Raw genomic sequence first — 22,737 nt, 5'->3', positions numbered from 1 at the left:
TCAAGCCTTTTACGACAAATGCTGAGAGAAGCCAAAACAAAGTATTATGATGAGGTATTACCTAATTGCATGAAATATACTCCACATCGATTTTGGCGTCACTTGTGCCAGAGGGATAAGAACTTTATAGCATTGTTATCGGTGATCAGGTGATTACCAACTCTTCTGTGATTGCGAGCGCGCATAAGTATTTTCAGTCTGTGTTTACCGCCCAAGCAACAAACACTCTGTTATCGAATTTGTCGTCACAAATACAAGAATCACCAATGCCCGATATTGAGCTCGCTTATGAAGCCGAGTTATCTCTTGTACTAAATATAAACGAAAAAAAGTCTGTTGGACCGGACAGCATACCAAACACCTTTTTTACGCAGGTACGCGGAATCGGTAACCCATTATCTGATTATTATATTCAAAAGCTCATTCCAACAGAAGCAGATCCCAAGTGACTAGCTTACCGCTAAAGTGGTCCCAGTACACAAAAATGGAAACCGGCAGACAGTTGAAAATTACAGGTCAATCTCTAACTTGTGTTTGTTCGAAACTTCTGGAGCAAATAATATTGATTCAACTAAAGCTTTTTTTTTCAAAGCAGCATGGTTTTTGGCAACAGTTGTTTACAGTAACACAACTAGTAGAGATAGTTAGACTTCGCGAAGGCTCTGAACGACAAGAAACAAATCGATGCAATACGCCTTGACCTTGCAAAGGCTTTCGAATGAGTCCAACATGGTGATTTAATTAACTACTATTAATTGGTATTAATCACACAATTGTGCACTGGATATAAGCTTATCTAAGCAGAAGAACTCAATTTGTCGAAATCAATGGTATTAAATAAGAACTACTAAGCGTAACCTCCGGTGTACCTCAGGGGTCCGTCTTGGGTCCCGTTTTATTTTGAATCTATATTAACGACGTTGCTTCCGATATTGATAAACTTGTTAGTGAGACTTTTCGCTACGACTGCCGGCTCTACGGTTGCATAAATACAGATAGTCAAAAAGCACTTAATGATGCTCTCGTAGCTGTCGAAAAATGGTGCCAGTGCTGGAAAATAAAATCAATGAAGAGAAAACAGTAGTTTTGAGCGTCACGAACAGGACCAAACATGTGCATGAGTACTGTCACATGCTAGCCTTTACCGCACTTACCACAGTATAAACACTTAAATACCTGGGAGTCCTCATTTCTAGAGATCTTAGAAAAATCGTGTAGTCAAAATTTGTTCAGCCCCTGAAAAGAAACTCTGGTTTTTGCGCCGAAGATTGAAAGTGGCCTCATAGTGTGCCAAGTTAGCTGCCGGTTTAACTTATGTACGACCAACATTACAATATGCCTGGACTTGAAAGTGTGCAAAGAAGAGCAGCTCGATTTTTGATGTCCAGGTATGCGCGCACAGATTCTGTAACAGAGATGCTGTGTCTTCTCAGTTTGCCACCTCTAGTCGAACGTCGCCGAATGACCAGACTAAACATTTTATTTCAGCTCTCAAGAAATTCCTTGACTATCAATAGTTCCCATTACTTGGTCCGAAAACAATTTACAAATCTGAGAGCAAGCAATGAATACTGTTACCAAACCCCGAACCCACGCATTAATGTGTATGCTAATTCTTACTTTGCGAGGACGACAGCAGAATGGAATGATTTACCAGCATCTCTCTTAAAGTCCAGTATATTAACAACTTTCGAAAAAGCTATCTCAGTTTCACACTTAAAAGTTGTTTTTTTTTTCAGTGTCATGTGGTGATTAGAACTCGCCTAAGGTGAAGGCTGGGATGCAGAAATGTTTTTGTTCTGTTTGTTTTTTTTCTCTTCAGCGTGAAATAACATTTTTTCAAGTGAATATTTATTAACACTGCTTCTGTAAAAAAAGAGAAACATTATGCTGCAAGAAATATGATTGTATAGATGAAGATGAACTTTGTATTTTTGTATAATCAAAAGGAAGCATGCTACTATTCAAGTTTCACGCCCCGCCACTGTAAAGGCCCCACGGCCAACAGTATTTGCAAATAAATAAAAAAATAAAGTTTTACTGTTCAGTGGTGAACGTTAATAATTATCGTCCTGAATATACGCCACAATGGCGAGTGCTAGGTGAGCACTGTACAAGCGCTCTTGTGCGCTGCTATTTTGTAGTGCGCGAGCAAGAATGCGTGCAGTTTGGCCAGCAGCCTGACACGCTCGTAGGGCCCAGTGATTGTCAGCTCGGGACACGCTCTCGAGTAGCTGTCATAGTCGATGTCGTAAGCGGCGAGCCCGTACGTAATCGCCAGTGCACTCTCCTTGGTCTCGCAGACCTGCGAAGTGTGAGAGGCCAGAAAAAAAGGACATTATCTAAAACAATATTGGACGGGAAGCGTGCACTTAGCTCTGCAAGACATTAAAGAACTGAATAGACGACGGTGAAGAGCTGGCGACTTGAGAATCAACACGCATAATTTTCTTGCCGCTGCACGTGAAAGAATGAATTAAACCCATTATTAAAGAATTTCCTGTCACCGTTCCTTATCTTGATGTCCAGCGGCTTCATGAAAAGCCGTGGGTAAGAGAAATTACGGTGTGTTATCAAAAAAACTATAGGCGTAAGTAAAGATACATTTTCTAGCAACAATCCTTAGCACCGAGGCAGTGCGCCAAACAGCCAGGGCTGAAATCCGTAACGAAAACCGCGGAAAGCAACAAGGACAAAGTAGGAGAACACTTGCCTCGCAAAAACGGGATATGCGTAATGGTCTTTTCGTTTTCTCCAGGTTGGTTTTCTAAATCTACAGCACGAAATCATACCGAATGACCCAAATACACACATAAAAAAATTTAGTTCTTATCCATCGGACTACTTTCAGAATACGTTTTTTTTCTGGTTTGACTTTTTTGCTTTGCGTATTTCTAACGATGCAGTGTCTCTTATGGCTCGGGCTAAAAGAATTCTTTTCTTAACGCTGTCATGGCGCCTGTACCATAGAAGGTAGTTATGAGCCATTCAGAAATTTTGAGGAACGCCTTCGTACGGGTGGGTGGGTACGAACCAAAAAAAAGCTGATTCACCAGGAGCAAAGAAGAATATGACATTATTTAGCATGTACATGCGAAAGCACAAAGGGCCCAAACTCTTGAGGACGACCATGCCATCGATGAGATGGGACATAGCACCTCATTGACAGCTAGAGAAGGCGTTTGGATCAAGGCAGCGCGTAGGAGGAGATTCTTTCGCGCAAGATTAAAAAGCGCACTCTGTTGCGCTCTGAAATTGAGCTCTTTTTGACGTTTTTAATAGGCCAGAATAACTAGCAATGGTACTTATCTAAAAGGCAGCAAGTTTCTTATCATCTACGCCTTTTAATCAATTGATATGCAAGAATACCATACTTTATGCAGAAAAGAATACCAGATGTTTGAAGTGAAATTCCGCCAGTCACAAGAGCGAATGAAGGCCAACGCAATAGTATCCTGATCTTGTGCACTACTAATAATACTGCTGATTGCCTTGACCTCATAGTAATCAAATGTTCACGTCCTATAGGTAGTGCCAGGAACTCAGTCAAGCCTGAACCGAAGAGGGTGCCACTCTCTGGATAATGTGCGCCGCCGCAGAATCTTGGCGGTGTAGTTAAGCCGAAGCTGATTAGCAACAATATGTCACAATCATTGACTAACACACCACAGAAGATGTAATGAGCCGCATCGAAGCAGGGAAGACCATGACCTGCTTTTTAACTGAAGCCGGAGAGGTGCCGATGGAGCGCACGGCATATCATTTGCTGCTGTATAAACGCGTTCACTGGGATAGTTCGGTTTGATAGAGACATAGAGGCTGCACGTACTTTTGTTGTTAAGGTATTTCTACACGCTGCGTCTGTCACGAATCAACGAGCATGGCGGAGGATCAATACGAACTTGCAGTACATGTTTATAAGAGGGGACGGGAAGGCTCCTGCAAATATAATGCTTCCGTAATCAGAAGAAAAAAAATAAATGCTTACCTTGACCCGCAGTGCCCGTTCACTGTCGAATGTCATTGTGTGCTTTTCGTTTGGGTTGTATGTCAATGACACATGCAGGTCGTTGTTATAGCGGTAGTTATCCCAACCCCGGTCTCCGGAACTAGGGCACATCTTGAAAGTTGAATGAAGAGTTTAGAGCGGAGTCAGAATAAGAAATGGAAGGATCCCGAGGACACGACTCAATTTCTTTACTTCGAGATTCTTTACCATCCTCAGCTGGTCGCCAGTGCACGAGACGTTTGCGTGAAGGAAGGTGTTGTCGGTACAAAGTAATTGGTAATCGAATAGAATTTATATGAATGATGCTCTAAGCAAGTTGAATGTAATCGCTAGAAATTAACTCCACAGCCACCGCCGTCAGAGAAACTTGAGAGGAATAATGGTAGTAGCGAGTAACTGCAGAAGCGTGGATCTTTTCGCCTGCCACTTTAGAACACCTATTGCGTTCAAAGCATATGTTTCCAACACGCTAGCAGCACTTGTGCACTCTGTTAGCTGCCGTATAAAGCGCGGAGACTCCTTCGGTAATGTAGATTGAAATGTTTGGCGCGAAACATGGCATAAGGGTGACTTCGAACCTAAGCGCGGTAAAGCAGACACACCTAGTTGCCTCATGCGAAGCTCAAGCTGGCTAGTACTACACATAAATTAGTGAACTAAGCTTCTGTTCTCATTTTGTGTGCGTAGAGACAATTTCTGCTGCTCCTTCAACCCAACTGCCTCTCTCTTCCGGGACTGCAGTTATCCTAGGCCCGCCTAGACTCGTGACCACACATGGCGTGCTACCCAAAGAAATATCGGTAATTAGACAAACCGATTTCCACAGAAGAAAGACATAGAGGTGCCTAACAGATTCACCCATGCGTTTGAAAAGTATTCCCGTCACTTCTCAGCGGAGCAGTAAAGATATCGTGTGCGACAAGGATAATGAATTAACTTAATGCAAAACACTCTATCGACAGCATAATTGTGGGATTATAGCTTAAGGTGCCAGTCACAGAACATCACGTAATCTGACATCGCCTACAAAGGCCAAGGCTAAGAACAAAAATGCCTAACCAGATACTGCACTGCAGCATTAAGGAAATGCGCTACAGCCAGATAAAGTATACAACGATGGAAAAAAAATGCGTTGCATGAAGTAGACAGCATCCAATGCGACCCCCACCCCCCTCTTTAGGATTTCATCATGATGATTCCTTTATCACCAACAGATGAATAATCGCCTTGTGTTCAAAACTAAATTCCACAGATACTGTCAAAAATGCAGCTGGGGCTTGTCATGCGTTCTGATTATCACTCGAAGTATTTTATGCTCAGCCGCTTGCAAACCTGGTGCGAAACAAAAACCTTTTGATAACATGAAGGATACGTTTAAAAATGCAAAGATTCCTTTGTGTGCTGCGTTTTACATATCTCTTGACTTCTGAACTGAAGTAACAGTGGCGAGTCTTTATTGATGGCCAAAGAGAGTGTAAGGCAGGCAATCTTATTACTGCCCCTGTACAGGCGTCCGCAGACTTGTCTAAAGAGCTTGGATGCTGCGCCGGGGAGCATACTGACGCCATTTACGAGCAGCATAGGCCTCGAAACGAGATAGCATCACGCATATTGGCATGGAGCGTGTTTAACTCCTAATTTCTATTATCTCTATCGGGCCCGCTAGGGAGCGGCGATTGTCAAAATGAGCAACGGATGGCACCGCTTTACCGCTCTAGACATGCGTGTAGACGACTGAACAAGCGGTCTTCAGGGCACTGAGTTTGCCAGAGCACAGTTGCAGCGCGAAAAGAAAGACATTGCGCTGCCAACGGCATGATTTGGAATACGTCGACATGCTGAGCGCCAAGGAAGCAAACATGACGCAATGTCACAAGATATTTCTGTCTCACCCTCTCCGGCGAGAAGTGACATGAGAAGCTGTTCTTTCATCATCGTCCCATTCATCATCATCATCATCATCATAAGCCTGATTACGTCCATGGCGGGAACATAGGCCTTTCCCACATCTCGCCAAGTAACTGTCCTGTGCCAGCCGCGGCAATCCTATGCCCGCAAACTTTGTGTCATCCGCCCATATCAATTGCTGCCGCCCCCTTCCATGCTGCCTTATCTTGGAATGCAGTCCGTTACACTTAACCACCATCGGCTATCTTGTCTTCACTGCGCACACCCTGTCCAAGCACATTTTTTCTTCTTGATTAAAGCGCGCTTTTTTTATTCCTGGACCCGCAGTGCTTTCTTTTCTCTGAGCGCAAAACCTATCATTTTCTTTCCTACAGCTGCCTTATTTAGCACCAAATCATCCATACAGTCGTAGCCAAACCCGGAGAGTTCTGTATTCTACTTTTACTACTCTTTAGTCGGCTGTACTCTTCTAGATAGTAGACGAATCGACAGGACATGTTCACGTATGGCTCGTTTCGCGGATGTCCTTACCCCGAAGTTCACATTTGATAGATGAGCAGCTCCAAGATCGTGCTGCTATTCAACTTCACAGATAATTACGGCAACGAAGAACATCATTTCAAGTGTTTTGTTTTAATTTTTTTAACATGCTGTTGCAATGCTTAGCTTCATTTGAGAATAATTTCGATGCACAATTCAAGCTCAAGAGCACGTTCACGGCGGCGCCTTTTCTATGTAGGCGAACGAAAAAATTCAGGAGGCACTTTGGCTCTCTAAAGTGCTGCAAGGCGAAAGCGTTTCCTGGCGAACTGTTTGTTTTTATTTACTCTTTATTTTTCATATTTTTTTGCTCCTTTTCCTATTTTATTGTTTTTATTGTTTATTTTCTTATTTTTACTTTTTTGTTACTTTCCTGGACTTTATTCCTTATATCTTACTTATGAAACCCCTGCATTCACTAGATGCGCCTTTATTCATGCTGGAACCTTGAGCCTTCGTGGCGGAGTGGTAGCGTCTACGCTCAAATGCCAAAGGCCCTGGTTCGATTGCCGCCCTCGGCGTAGTTTCTTTTTAAGCAGTGGCGCCGAAAGTCGGACAAATCTGCCTACGCGTCTGTCGACACGGCTGCCTACGCGTCTGTCCACACGGCTGCCGACGCGGCTGCCGTCACGTCTGTCGACACGGCTGCCGACTCGTCTGTCGACACTCCTACCGACGCGTCTGGCGACACGGCTGCCGACGCGTCTGCTAACGAAAGTATGAGGCATTAAAGGCTTTCGCCTTAAAAGGCGTCAGGTTGCTTTGCGATGACAGTGCACGTTATAGAACCCCGGGTGGTAGAAGTTATTCTAGAGCTGTCTACTATGGCACCTCTTTTTCCCTTTCTTTCACTTCATTCCAAACAAGGAACCTTCACCTAGTACTTGTAAGGACCGGTCCCTTAAGGGCTGATCCAAGCGTACCTCTTTTCCCTTCAAAGCGAAATAAATATTTTCACCACCACCATTTTCATTACCCTTCCCTTACAGCGGGGCTAAGTTGTTCTTCGAGATGCGGGACAGTTACGACATTTGCGCACTTTCCCTTGCCTCCATTTAATTTTGAATTGAAGTAGTTTCAGCGAAAATTATGTTGGTTGCAATAATGGAGCCATCACCACTGTGAAAAGGATTCTGAGATGAGCATTGAACTGAGCTGCCAAAAAAAAGTACTCAGAAGCGAAGATTATAATTTCCACTGAAGAAGTTTTCAGGATGTGCCATGTGTGCTGCGCTGCTTCATGACACGCAAATACTTACTGATGCCGGGGAGCGGCGCTGCTCGTACCGACTCGTATTGCATGGGGTAAACGGGCCAGCGCCAGCTATGCCTATGCTAGTCATGACCGTGTCATATAGATAGTAGTACAGGCGAGCCGGCAGGTTGAAAGAGAGTGCCAGGTAAGGATAACTGGTGGCCTGGGCGACGAGTCGTAGAAGGGTGATTGAGTCATTCTGAAAAAAAAATAGCATGAAAAATAAATGGATGGGAAAGAAGCACTCAGTGTAATGACTCAAATCATGTAATAGTTCCTTTTCAGAAATGTTCTCGCTTAAATGTCAAACAGTCGTGTGAGACAGCAAGTCAGCATCTCTTGGCAACTGGACCAGACGGTTCCGCGGAAGCTAGTAAGGGGGCCTGTCTTCCTCCGAATCCTCTTTGTTAGTTTAGCCTGGCGCGGACAATGGGCTTCAAAAGAAGTAGTCATTATTTTGCAAATCCGTCATTTTAATGATTTTTCATCAGGGGCTGATTTTTTTGGTATTTTTTGCAAATCCGTCATTTTAATGATTTTTCTTCATGTTTCAAAAGGAAAAAAATAAATTATTAGGCTAAATTTGTATTTGAATAAACCCACTTTTCCACTACGAATTAGGAAGACGTCGTCGCATCGCATCATCAATCTACGTGTAGTCCACACCATCCACAGAGAAACGCAACCATCTGCATAATTTTTTGGCGGTACCAGCCAATAAAGAAAAGCACTTCAGAACTTATGACCATTTCGTTTCAGACGTGTCGTCACCTTCCACTCCAGAGCAGTCAGAAAACGGACCGCTTGGAAGAAAAATTTGCCTTTGCTACATGAAATTTTTCTCATATGGTGCAGTAATAAGACAAAGGCAAATCAGAGAATGTTGAAAAAGTAGTGGTTGCTAACTAGGCAAAAGTTTTATATATGGCAGGTCATCCTGCGCACAGCCTGAATGCTGTAGAAGCTTGGGGAATTGTGAACAGTCACTACGCTCAAGCAACAAAAGCAGCATAATTATATGGAATTCGGCGAACTTAATATAGTCTATACTACCGCTCTCTAGGATAACAACATAACCATTGTCCTTTTTCAGTTCAGCCAGCGACTATGGAACAAAGCAGTCAGTCATAACTTTCCGATTTCCGTGTAGTCTGAGGGATTGCACCGTGCATAATACACACTCAAAAGTGTCAGAATGTTCTTGCTACGAGCGGAACAACTATGTACTGCATATTTCTGGTTCAGTCGCATAGCTACAGTTGCTAGGCAAGTGCATACAAACCAATCCACACGCAAAGCACCCTGCACGCGACCGGCACGTGGGACCCAACATGCCGCTGCTAGGGGGAAACGGTGGCGCGGGGTGGTACAAAGGATGTCCCCACCCTGAAAGCGGGGGCGAGCGCATATCAAGCCACCCTAGGTATATTTGGCGTAGCACGCCACCTGGCAATCGTAGCAGGTGTATGTATGTATGGATGGATGGATAGGAGCGCCCCCTTTGAAACGGGGTGGTGGCAATTGCCACCATGCTCAGCTTTTCTTTCTTTATTTTTGTTCAACTGTGTTGTCAATTCTCATTAAGATTCGCCATCATCTTTATATACGGTTTCCTACACTTCTAACCTTATGTCACATCTGTGCTTTTCAGCCACCAATCCTACAATCGCTTTTTGCTAACTTCCACTGCAGATTTACTTACATGACCATTGTTATCTTTAAACCCTAGGGCCTCAGGAAGAGTGACTGTGCCTGCATCGACATCCGGATGGATAACATCACATTAGAGTATGAGGTATTCAATTGTTTCCACAGATCTACCACACACTGCACATGTGTCATCTTCGTTAAATCTCTTTTTGTAGCTACGCGTTCTAAGACACCCTGACCTAGCTTCAAAGAGTAGAACACTGCCTCTTGAGTTATCATAGAAAAATTCTTTGCTGATCTGCCTTTTCCAGTATCGATATAGTTCTACACTATGTTTCGTTCCCATTGAATTAATCCAATGTTTAACTTCCGCGTTTTTAACCTGTCGTTTAATGCTATTTCTTTCTCCGTCCTCATGACCTGCATACTTACTGGTTTAGTTTTCTAGTTCTTTTCCACCACTGTGAGTGGGCGCTCTTTCTGTATAAATATTTGAATACCTTAGCTGCCCACCTGTTATCGTCCGACTTCCTCAGCCGTTCTTCATATAGTATTTTACTCTTAGCTTCCCGTGCTTCGAACGATGCCGAGCCCATATCCCCTTGTACTGCCTCGTTTGTGGTTTTGCTGTGGGCACCTAGTGCTAATCTTCCAACAGCTCTCTGATTTACGTCTAATGTCGACTGAACTTCTGCCCTTAAGCACAGAACCGCATTGCCGAAAGTAAGTCCCGGCACCATTATTCCTTTCCAAATACCTCTCAGTACTTCATATTTGTTGCACCCTCATAATGCCCTATAATGCCCAGGTAGCAGCAGAGCACAACGCCCCCTTCCGGGGTGAGAGCGTAGAGGAATGGACAGCCTGAAGGTGGCTGCCATGGGAAGACCTCGGAGGGTGGCTAGCAACGTAAATGCCGTCTGCCATCGGTGGCCGGTTGCCTGTGGTGAGTTGTGCTCAAATTTCGTATTGGCGACTATCTAATCGTCGGTCAAATTTTTCTTCAAGAGTTAGATATTCCTGTGGTACGTGCTCATGTGGTATTAGTTTTCTGCGAAAATGTGTAAATGTGAAGTCACATACAGTGCCAAGGCTCTACCGCGGTGGCAGTGTTTTCGAGCAACTTTAGGCAAGCGATCTATTAATCCCAACTCTTTACATATATCTTGAAAGCTTAGTAACAAAGGCCTCATCTATTCCGGTGTATTTTTGGAAAGTGTCTTGGAAACGCACACTTTGACTACGGAGAAGTAGAGGTGTTTCGGTAAGGCCATTATCTTCAGTACTAATTGGCATATAAGGACTATTTGTCAACCTTTAAGGCGTGGTTTAATTATGTCGACGTAAAAACTATTGTGCGGAGCTGACACGTGAGGCGATTAATTCCAGAGATATGGGAGAGACGTTTCTCCTGCTGTTGGCGTTGTCTGGCTGACGATTCTGATGATAGACTAGTTACGGGAATGGGCAATTCCAGGAGTTGCAAGAATGCACCCCTTCACAGTTAGGGCAGCGGGTGCTGCTTGGCAGTTTTCAGCAGCATGTTGATTTCAATCTGATTTAGAGCAGTTTTGCTAGCTACGGCACCTCTGGGAGCCATTGCCAAATATTTGGTAGTTGAAACAACCTCCACTTTTCTGGATGTAGGAAGCACTGCAGTCATCCCGCTCCCCGCATCGGTCTGGTCAGGGAGTTTTTAAAAAGTTAAATTCAAAACAAGGTGCTTGGTTGAGAATTCTTTGTTATGTTCTTTTCATCCTTTCGACTTTAGTGACATTTTTATTACCGAGACCATCCAGGATTTTCTCCCCGGTGACATCAAGGAAACCTGTTTCTGATGTTACACCATGTTTAGCAACCTGATGAGGTGTTATGGAGACACGAATGTTCAGAAATGACAGAATGTTGGAAACTTCAGGTGCTTCCACTTTGTCATGGATCTATAGGAGCAAGTCACTGCTAGCCAGTTTTGCTATGTTACCGCGACTCAGGGCTTCTTTAAGACATTTAAAAACTACTCTTTGGGCTATTTCACTTGCAGGTTTTTGTTGACTTCCACTGTGAACTAGATTGCTATCATCGGAAGTGGAGATCATTTGATGAAATACGAGGCACCAAAGAATGATCATATTTCTCTGCTGCGGTACCAGCTGCTCACCATGAAGTCCAACGAGGGAGGGGATCAGACAGGAAGTTGCAAGCTAGCTCCACGAACTCCAGCTGTACATCCTAAATATAACCCATTATGGCGTAACACAGTGTAGTTAGCCAGACAAGGCAAACTCTAGGCGCAGGAAAAAAAGAAAAAACCAGGAAGAGAGGAGGAGACAGCAGAGTTGCGAGAAAGAAGATAGGAAAATGAGAGAGGAAAGGGAAGAGAGGAAAAGTCAACTGTGGTTTTCCGCCGGGGGGGGGGGGGGGGGTGAGGGGGGGAGGTTGCAGCCCCGAGATGCCGTATACAGTGAATATATTGAAGACAGGTAGGAAGAATAGGAACTACATCAGAGACTATGTGAATGACAACAATAACTCGTTAAACAAACTTGCTCCACGCTGGTTTGTAGGGATGGCAGGTTCTGTTGCTTTGATATATGGTTGTATATATGCCCCTGCTCTGTGACGTCTTCTGGGATCTTATTTAGGGTACAGTGTTCGGTGAAATCTGATGTTCTCTTGTTACGTTACGTCTTAGTATTTCGCGCAAAATACCTTTGCGAACAGATACGCCGGAGCAGGATTTCAAGGAGTGTCTTTTATGCTTTACATTTCATTGAGTCCACGTTCACTCATATGTAACATCACAGTAGGGGTAGGCGGTATCACATCTGGCTTGCATAAACAGAATATGAGCGGAGTGGACGTTTTCATAAGTACGATTTTTGTGCACCCTCACTGTGAACTACATATACAGGAATAGATGTGGTCAAGATCAAAGTGTAAAGTCCTCACCAAAGTATGTCCGTACGGAAGACGGAAGCCGGACGGCACTTTCGATATGGTCGGTGGCATGATTCTGCAGTTAGGCAGTACGTTGTCTTGGAAGGAAATGTGGCCGATCGCTACGAAGACGTCGGGAACGAATGTGTTCCTGCGGAAGACGAAAAGCAAAGCAGTCTAAAGTACCTTAAAATATTATTCTGCTCTACCCCTCTTACACACAACTTTTTCAGGCAGCGCCGATCACTAGTTAAAGCGTTGTCATATGTGGAAGGTTTAAGCAGCACTACGACAAGAAAAATGCCGTTTGCATGATGTGACGCAGTGAAACTCACAGCATAAGGTCGCCGAACAAGCCGAAAAACGGGTTATTTGGGGTGACACCGAGCGATGTAAACACATGCCGACCTGCGCCCTTGGTTTTGAGGTAGATGTCCATTTTCTGCAGGAAAAACATAACAACCACAAATATGGCAAGGAAATATCTCTTTTCAAACACCATAAGCCAGCACGTACGCTTCAAAACTGCAATGCTTAGATAAAGCCAGCAGCAGCAATTAAAGGAGCCAATGGAGCTGCAGAAAAGTGTGATAGTGCGCTTACGGCGTAACGGTCATTTTGGGACATCCTTAAATGAGGCCACCCACGGTAAGCAAATATCACCTGCAAGAAAATCTGGGAAGTTTTTCGAAGATCTCATGACGATTGCATTATACTGATTACGTCGCTTCTCTACGTTAACACAATACTTGAGCGGAGAGCGGCTACTAACTGTATGGGAAAAAAATTCTTAGGCTACTCTCGGTAGATATTTTGAATGTGTCTTCTGCGAAAAATTTTGTTATAGCGGAACTGGACACACAATAGTTCGTTATATCTGAGTTCGTAAGCATAGGTTTGTTATATCTCAGGTTAACACACAAATGGTTGTTATATCTGAGGTTAATGCGTAATTGCTCGCTACATCCGAAGTGTCAAGATTAGGTGCGGAATATCCGAGAGAAACATTTCTTAATTGATCGCGAGTACCACAGGACAATTCCTCGTAGCATGGTTAAACATTGTTGTCCGACGAGCAGACCCCATCACAGATGCGGATGAAGTTGCAGACGAATGCCGTGGTGTTCTTGTTACGGGTAAACGCTGGGTACAGTGGCGTGTAGCAAGGGCGGTCATCGCCAGCGCAAGGGGGCGCGCGCCGCCAGCTACTCCACTGGAGCCGTATGTATATTCGAGGTTAAGACGTAAAAGTTTGTTATATCCTAGATTTACACACGAAAATTCATCACATGTGAGGTGGCACGCATAGGTTCTGTATATTATAGGTTAACTCAATAAAGTTTGTTATATCCTAGGTGGCGTACTAAAGTTTGCTAAACCCGAGGTAGTTCACTAGAATTATATAGGTAGTGGTGAAAAATAAAGTAGGGCTAGTTGGTGCTTCTGATTCACTGACTGCGACATATTACTAGCGCTAAAAAACACACAAAGGAGAGCGAGTAGGAAAGCAGGACAGCGTCTGTCCTGTGTGTTTCTTCTCGCTGTATTTTGTGTGTTGGTTAGCGCCAGTAATATGCGGCAGTCAGAGTATATATAGTAAACTAAATTAGCATCCTTGTGGGCAGGCCGCCGCGGTGGCTCCGTGGTTATGGCGCTCGGCTGCTGACCCGAAAGACGCGGGTTCGACACCGGCAGCGGCGGTCGAGTTTCGATGGAGGCGAAATTCTGGAGGCCCGAGTAATGTGCGATGTCAGTGCACGTTAAGGAACCCCAGGTGGCCGAAATTTCCGGAGCCCTTCACTACGCCGTCCCTCATGATCGTAGTCGCTTCGGGACGTTAAACCCCATAAACCATCAACCAAACCTAGTGGGCAGACTGCCACCGGAGCAGATGGGCAGCTATAACTCGCTACTCGCAAACGGCGCTGTTCATTTCCGATTGCAGGGACCCTACTAATCTTAACGCATTAATACTCGGGATGAAGGAGAGCGGCAATAATGAATGCTTCGTTAAATATATTCAGCTCTATAAAACACTGCAGAAACGCTTCCAGCGCCCGACGAGAAGGAAGCGGCAAGGCATGGTTGCGTATTCCACTTATAGCCCTGGGTAATCTGCGGACATCATATTTCCACTGGCTTCGACATTAGAGCGAGAAAAAAAAACATCACCGCAAGCCTGCGTCAAATACCTTCAGTATTTCGAGCGCCATGTCGAGACGAGTGTAGTTGAGAGAGGCGTTAAGAATGCCGACGTGCGATATGTTGCGCCCCCAAAGTTCGTCCAGGCCGGCGTCGAAAGTATGCGTCTGGTATTCCCGCTCGAGGTCCGAGTATCTGAAAAGGAAAGAGAAAACACGTAGGGCTGTCATGTGTAAACACTGTCTGAGTAGCCTACACGAATGGGCATACACAACAATTCGTAACGAGAAAAGTATTTAGAACGAGAAGCAGTTCAATAGCGCAATTTTTTCATCTATTGTAATCTTGTAAGATTTCATGTACTGTAAGCCCACCCTGCTTGGACTCAGTGTCCGCAGTATTTTGTAAATAAATAAATAATTTCCATAGAACCATCAACATATCTGCATACCTCCCGTCGATGTTTTTGCTATCAACGTTTTTGCTGTCATCAAGAGCGCTCCCCTTTGTTTTTCTATGGTAGTTTCAACTGCTCGATGCGAGCGATGGAAACGAGATACAATAAATATTTTCTACATGTCAGAATGGATCATTACATTCAATATTTCTATTAAAGTACTTTCAATAATCAAAATGTATCCATGAATTGTAGACATGGCTATAGATCTGTTTTGGTTATGTCCGCGCCGCTTGCTCTCTGAGTCCTACGGCCGATTGGGGACGTCACCCTATTTTTGATGCCATCGCTATTATTTTATGTCCCATCTGCGAGTACAAACGCTAACACACGCCGTCTGCTTTTCTCGTGATGGAGCTAGTAAGGCTTTCACCTTAAAAATGCGTTTTTGTTCTCTCCGAAATGGGTTTGAACGGCGTGCTTACGTTTAAGAGGCCTTGTTGAGGAATCATCAGCTTCTTAAATATCTGCCTCTATATATCTTGAGGAAGCGGGTGCTACCGAATATAGAAGAAGGTATCAAAATTGAAATAGTAGCAATATATGGCCAGATTACTGCCCGTGCGCTCATTTTAAAAATCTAAGCTTGCCGTCCCGGTTAGCTCAACTGGTAGAGCGACTGCTCCGGTGAAGCGGTGGTCCCGGGTTCGAACCCCGGACAGGGCCAATTTTTCTTTAACTACGAAGTTTCTGAGAAAGCTGTTTAGCTTTCCATAGTAGCCGTATGGCTGCGCTTGGGTGGATGTCAGTAAGTAATTACTCCCTTAAAGACCTTGCGTGAAAGACCACGCGAGCACCTTGTACCGCTAGAAACAGGTACCGGCATAGGTGCCCTTCTAGCCGTATATCGAAAGGCTTTGCATAAAAAAGCCTGCACTCCTAATCGTGATAATACCAGCGTCTTCAAAAGATATGAAACCCGTGAGCAAGGGAGATCTAGCTGATTAATAATCAGTATCACCCTAATTTCACAAGCATGCTGTCCGTATGTCTCCTAGGAAAGGGGATTATTTCATCCCATAACTTCTGCGAACCGCAAGGAAATCGCTAAATTTTTCTGGCTGGGTTGTTTTTTCAGTCCTCTCGCATGTATATTCCTTTGTTGCTTTTAATGGCCTCCCACTTTATTTGTGTAGATACTCGCGACTAAACGAATAAAAGAATAAGTTATAGCGCATTGCGTCGTCCACTTCTTTCTAGTCCGGTGGATTTGGAGCGTTTTCCATTCTACATACTGGGATATATCTATATAGCACTATATCTGGAAGTGCTGGGAAGGTCTCATCAGGGATAATTTACTTGAGGAAATAAGAAGATGCGACAAGAGCACCTGCTCTACCTTGGGCTTCTATTGGAAAAATACTCCACAATGATTCTGTCGTAACACAGTGAAACACAGTAAAACACCTTTCATTGGGAGCACGCTAAGATTTGTCCAGTGCGGTGCTGAAGTATCGGGAGTGCAACTCACTCGACTGTGAAGGACATGCCGATTTGTGTCTGAGTCATGTGCGCCGTCACCTGGAGGAAGCGTTCCGCCTGGGACATTTTGTCCACGGGTAGCTTGTTTGCTTTGTCATTGTACAGCGAGTCGTAGAAGAGCACGCTGCACACTCCGTCCAACGGCCGGAGACCGAAGGTGTGGTACAGTGTGCTGACGGTGCACAGGAACGGGCTGCCCACGGTAGACCGGCCTTCAATTGGGGAGGAAACGAAAGACCAGTGTAAAGGACAGCACAAATCTTATTTAAATAATAAAATATAGTAACCGTTATTACCGCTCGGGTAAACTAGCAAGTTGAAAAAAAAATGCTGCCTATACGTGGCAAATCCTACAGTCTTTAACCTAACAGACGTGCAAACTATTTTTAAGGCAGGTTGCTGCTTCAACGAAGTCAACGGTGAAACCGTGGCCGAACCAGAAGCTTCCAATGTACCTGCATTTGTCTAACTTGCCCAAAGCACAAAAGAGGCCCCCTCCCACCCCCTCGAAGTCCACATGCATGGGAACAAACGCCAGCGGAAGTCGTGAGATTCCTACTCCTAAGCGAAGAACAACTCAGAAACAACACCCGCAAATAAGCAGGTGTGTGTTCTAATAAGGCCTTTAGCATAATGCGTAACGCCACCGCTATCGCGTGCCGTGTGCGTCCACTGCGCACGCGCAGATTGGTTACGATGCGGAAGGCCTGCGCACAGCTTAATGGCATGTGCCACCATCTTGTGCCATCAGGATGAACTGCGCTTGCTCAGTGGCGCCGCCGGGAGGATGGAGAAAGCTACTGTGGTGGCGGAACATGCAGTCTGGCTCCATCGAATGGGCGTCTCTACGGATTGGGGCAGAGGCGGAGAGCGCAATAGAGAGTGAGAGAGGAAAAGACCGGCGGCCTGTTTTAGACATAGTTTTAAGCGAAGGTGCGATATGATTTTGAAAGGCCTTTGTTTGCGAAGTTTATTACAAAGCTCCGAAACAACGATCCCCCCTCCCCCCAACGCTATGCCAGTGCACTCGTTGTTCAGTAGCCTTGGAGCTGAGTGGCCAGCCGTGGACTGACTCTTGGTGCGAGGGCGTGGATTTTCTTTCTTCTTCGAGCCTTTGTGTAGTGCTGCGGACTTTGTTTTTTTTTTCCGTCTAGCGTTTAAGAAAACGTATTAATATCTTAAGTCTTTCATGATGCCTACCACAGACAGCGCCACGCACTAGCTAATAATTCTGCCCGCCTGTAGCAGATATGATATGGTACGCTGACTGCGCCGTGCATGCGCCAAAGATATTGATCAAGTTGAGAGAGTGACGGAATCCCATATGGCACGGTGGGTTCGCTTCAAACAAAAAAAAAGAGGCACCGACGAGTAAAAACGACCTACTTCTGTAAATGCTTTCTATATGAACGAGATGGCCGCGCTGGTCGACAAAATGACAGACAGCGTTTTTACCATAAAGACGAATCACTTCTGTTATCACTTAAACTGTGGACTGGGCCCCCATGCATGCTGTGCGCCGAAGCTTAAAGTATCCTTTCACTGGTGGAGAGTTCCTGAGTTTCTTTGAAACAATTATATTACGGGTTACGGCTAGGTAGCGAGATCAGCATCCATACTTAAAGGTTGAGGCTTATCCAAGCATCCGTGGTAGTAGCAGCCAGGAAATACAGCAGGTGCAGTCCTCAGCGGTCACAAAAAGCGGAAAAGAATGACTCGTCCACATCGTCATCGTGCTGCACTCGTTCTTTGTGCGCTGAAATGCGCGCTGACAATGCTGCTTCATTCATGTAACGCCCCCGGATGAGTCAAGAAATAGGAATAATTTCTTAGTCAGAGTTAGCTACGCGCGTTTCAAATAAGAACGGTTCTCCTCAACCAATAAGCCCAGGTCTTATGGCCCCAAATGCTAATTGTGCGGAGAGAAGTCGGACCTGCCTCATATGGTGAGGACCTGTTCAAACACCCCACCTGACGATCCACATGCATTAAAGCTATTGAGGGTAGGGAAGCTTTCCTGTCCAGCTCTGGAGTCGATGTCCAAAAAGCCCTGGTAGCAAGACCACGGGATGCAATGCCAGCCACTGGAGTCCCGGAATAGGAACCCCACCCACACATTCCTCGCCCAAATCTTTCAATAAAGTATTTCATTGGTTCGTTTATTTATTCTTTCAGCACTTGAGAGCTAAAGTTTGTCGGAGCGGCATACACTATGTGGCCGCAAACAAAGATTGAGAGCGCGAACGAATGTGTTGCTATGTCAGCCCAAAAATGGGCGGCTCCTATCGCACATCCGCAATCTGAGGCGTCCAGTAGAGAACTGTCCAGCACAAGGAAAATAATGCGACTAGGCGTGGCGGGACTTAAATCCAAGAAGGAAGCAAGGAACACCGACCACGCTGTCCAGGAAGGAGACAGTCTAGGCATGAGCGCGGACAGATTCTGAGACTGCGGCTGGAATATTCTGTGCCCTTTCCGCATTTCATTCCAAGCTTGCACCTATCAAAAGGCGACATAAACAAATTTGGTTTTAACACGATATATTTCATGGTCCGTCCAGAGCAAAACAGGGCATAGTTGCGGTCGTCGCCGGTGCTTGTGAAAAACCAGGCTTGTTTGTCTCAGTCGTGACCTCACATGTGGAGCTGTGGTATGAACAGAAATTAAAAATAAGCAAACTGCTGATTAGAAAGTGACAACACGGCTGACAGGTCATTAGGATATTTAAGTAAGTAAACTCATTGCCCGCGAAATTGGGTTATTGGCCTGGTACTGGACCCCTAACTTTTTGGTTGCGAATCAGACGCGCTCTTCCTTGGCCGTGCAGCCACGTTCGTGCGGCATGGTAAAAAGCTCTATATATAGGCCAAGTGGGATTTCTATAATATGCAAACAGTGTCCATGCCTGAATAGGAAAAAGGGGCTGCAGACCGTACCCACCAACGCCATCGCGTCCCATCCTTAGAAACAATGCTTCAATGTTGCAAAATTATTTTTTAAATTTTATTCATTGCTAACAGCCGCCTTGTCTTAAAGCCGCATTATTTCATCGCTAGCAGTAGCAAACGGCGGCGGCTATGCGCTTAGGCTTGGACGTGCTGGGGAAATGGCGGCAGGAGGAGGAGGAGGAAAACGTATTTCTTATTACAGTGAGAGGTCGATGGGGTGAGCCAGAAGGGCCCGCCCCTTACAAACACTAGGAGGGATCCCTAGTCCGGGATCCCTGTAGCTTCCGCAGCGGCCGGGGCTCTAGCTACCAATGCCTGTTGGGCTTGGAGTTCAGAGCAGCCGCGCAGGGCAGCTTCCCAGTTCTCTCGAGTGGGGTGGAGGTGGGGTGGGTAGGCAGGATTGGAAGCGCATGCCCACACCATGTGGTAGGTGTACGAAAACTCCTCCGCACAGTGTGGGCACGCGCCCGAGAAAGAAGAATTGAAGTGCTTAAGTACTGCCGGGCACAGTACAGTATTGCTATAGAGTAGGAGAAGCCAGCGATCCTCCACCCTGGTGAGGGCTTTCCAGGGAGGGGGATAGAGAGCATGCAAGTTTTGATAAAGAGAGGTGATCTCTTTAAAAGTGATGGCCGGATTGAAATTGAATTCCGGATCAGGCTGCGGATGAGGCGACACCCGGTGAGTAAGCGCGCGGGCGGCAGCGTCGGCTGCCTCGTTCCGCTCAAAACCCGCATGAGCCGGAGCCCACACGATCGTACGATGGGTCTGAAACCCTGTGTATTCACATGCGTGGAGAATTTTGAAAGCACGGTCTGAAATACACCCTTCCTCAATATTGCGGCTGGCGCCCCTGGAGTCCGTGATAATGACTCGGGACTCTGGATCTGCGGCGGCCAGTGCAATGGCGATCTCTTCCGCAAATGTAATGTTTGGGGCACGGAAGGTAAGGCCCTGAACTGTAGTGTTTTAGTGGATAACGGCCGCCGTGTACCAAACCCCATGGTGTGGGCCGGCCGCATTCACATAGAAGACATCTGGCTTATGGCCATATTGTTGAGAAATAGCCTCCGCCCGCGCGAGACGGCGACCATCATGGGTGTCTGCAGTCATGTTCTTCGGAAGGGGTCGCACCTTGAGTGCAAAGCGCCAGGCTTCAGGGATGCGGACCCGTTCTTCTGTCTGTGTTGCGTAGGATATGTGTAAGAGGGTCAGAAGGCGGCTCCCCGCAGGTGTTTTGCTCAGGCGCAAGTATTTATTGTTAAAATGAGCTTCTCATAACTCCCCAAACGTGTTGGTCATCCCCAGACCGAGGAGACGCTTGTTGGACGTAGTTATGGGGAGGCCGAGCGCTCTCTTATAAATCTTGCGGAGAACTACTTCTAAGGTATTCTCATCGCATTTGCGCAGGTGGAGGGAGACCTGGCCAACTTGAGTTTTACCGATTGTGGGGCTAAGCCCTACGCGTATGTACAAGATTTCTTGACTAATCGCCAGGCCTTTCTTCGAATGGAGGGCGAGGAATACGGCCCTTACATAATGGGAACAAGCGGTATCCCTCAGGGAGCGGTGTTATCACCGCTCCTGTTCACCATAGCTATGATGCGCCTCCCAAGCCAACTGGCCCGGGTGGAAGGCATTCAACACGCATTATATGCAGACGACATTACAATTTTGACCATTGAGGGGAGCGTTGAGGACATGGAGGCCCGCCTTCAGCAGGCCGCTTCCATAGTCGATGCGTATGCTATTGACTGTGGGCTCCAATGTGCTCCAGCAAAATCAGAGCTTCTGCATGTCAAAGCGAACCCAAAGGATAGGACAGCAATTCACATCTCTCTGTCAAGAGGTCCTATCAGAGAGGTGGAGGAGCTCCGTATTCTAGGCCTTTTCATTCACCACAGACTGAGACCGGACTCCAATATTGTGAAACTCAAGAGAGTAGGCGAACAGGTAGGGCCCATGATCCGCCGAGTTTCCAACAAGCGGCGCGGTCTGCGGGGCAGGGACGCGCTTCGGCTCGTCTATGCCTTCGGGACTAGCCGGATCCTCTACGCCGTGCCATATCTCCGCACTACTAAGCAAGACGAGGTGCGAATAGACGCCATCATCCGCAAGGCAACTAAGCGAGCCCTGGATCTGCCGGTGGCTACCTCTAATGCCAAACTCAAGACATTGGGGGTGCTAAACTCCTATCAGGAGCTGCGGGAGGCCCATCTCGTGGACCAATACACGCGGCTCATGCAGACGGCCCCTGGGCGCCGCCTGCTAAACCGCTTACACATCCAACACGACTGCACTCCAGAGGAGGCGGAGCGTATCCCAGTTCTGTGGCGCCATATGCTCTGGGTCTCCCCGCTCCCCCGTAACAAGGACGCCGACATGCACGAAAACAGACGACATGCGCGGGCTCGGGCTCTTGAGAGACAACACGGCTCCCGACCCGGTGTATATTACGCAGACGTAGCAGGACCATCGCCCACGGGATTTTACACAGCCGCTGTCGTTCACCAGGAAATGCACGTTGATGGACTCCCTTTTCGAGCCCCGAATTTAATGCGAGCCGAGGAGGTAGCGATAGCGCTTGCTGCCGCCCACGCCATTTCGAGAATCATCATTACGGACTCACGAAAAGCATGTGCTCATTACTTGGCAGGGGAGATCTCCCCCTTAGTTGCTTGCATTCTAAGACGGACTGCCACTGATCCAACACCGAAAAGAATGATTTGGGCTCCTGGCCATCAGGGCTTACGAGGTAATGAGGCCGCTGACGCGGCTGTCCCAGCGCTTATTCACGGGGCTCCTCATCCAAGCTCCTCTGGCTCGGAGTCTAACCAGCCGCTGCTGCGATTCAGGGAAATAATAACGCATTATAGCAACTACCACCGCCTTTTCCCGGCCCCTGCAAAGGGGCTGAGTAAGACGGAGGAGCGAACTTTAAGGCGCCTCCAGACAGGTACTCTACTCTGTCCTGCAATCTTAAAACATTACGATCCTAACACGGATGGGCGATGCCCGCACTGTGGGGAGACCTGTGATATCTTCCACATGGTGTGGGCATGTACTCAAAATGCCCACCTGCCCCCTTCCCCTACCCCTTCCAGAGAAGCATGGGAGACTGCCCTCAACTGCTCCTCGCTTGAGTCCCAAAGGGCTCTAGTGAAACGGGCGAGAGACGGGGCATTGCCATGCGGTGTCCCTGACTAGGGACGCCGACCATGCAGCGGGGCCACTCTGTGGCTCCCAAACTCTATTTCAGCAATTTAAAGTTTTCACCACCACCACCACATCGAGACCAACCTACAAGTGGCGCCAGGAGCGCGCGCTGGCCCGACGGTGGTGGTGGTGGTGAAAAACATTTATGGGAAATTAAGTTCTTTACAGAAAGGTGATTGGGGTAGGACCCTAT

General features: G+C 46.5%; 1 protein-coding gene across 1 annotated transcript; it reads left to right on the top strand.

Moving 5' to 3' along the window:
* The first annotated feature begins 701 nt into the window (after window positions 1–701).
* On the top strand, window positions 702–22,535 carry LOC149346470 (uncharacterized). The gene is made up of 2 exons (XM_089585399.1): window positions 702–740; window positions 20,751–22,535. The coding sequence occupies exon 2, from the start codon at window positions 20,838–20,840 to the stop codon at window positions 22,533–22,535; it is 1,698 nt and encodes a 565-aa protein (XP_089441525.1). The 5' UTR covers window positions 702–740; window positions 20,751–20,837.
* Window positions 22,536–22,737: the final 202 nt, after the last annotated feature.

Source organism: Amblyomma mixtum, chromosome 4 (assembly GCF_055824585.1).
Source record: "Amblyomma mixtum isolate Tamu chromosome 4, ASM5582458v1, whole genome shotgun sequence".
In the NCBI taxonomy this organism is placed as follows: domain Eukaryota; kingdom Metazoa; phylum Arthropoda; class Arachnida; order Ixodida; family Ixodidae; genus Amblyomma; species Amblyomma mixtum.
Note: the sequence above shows the minus strand (reverse complement) of the source record. Positions and strands in the feature narration are given on the sequence as shown.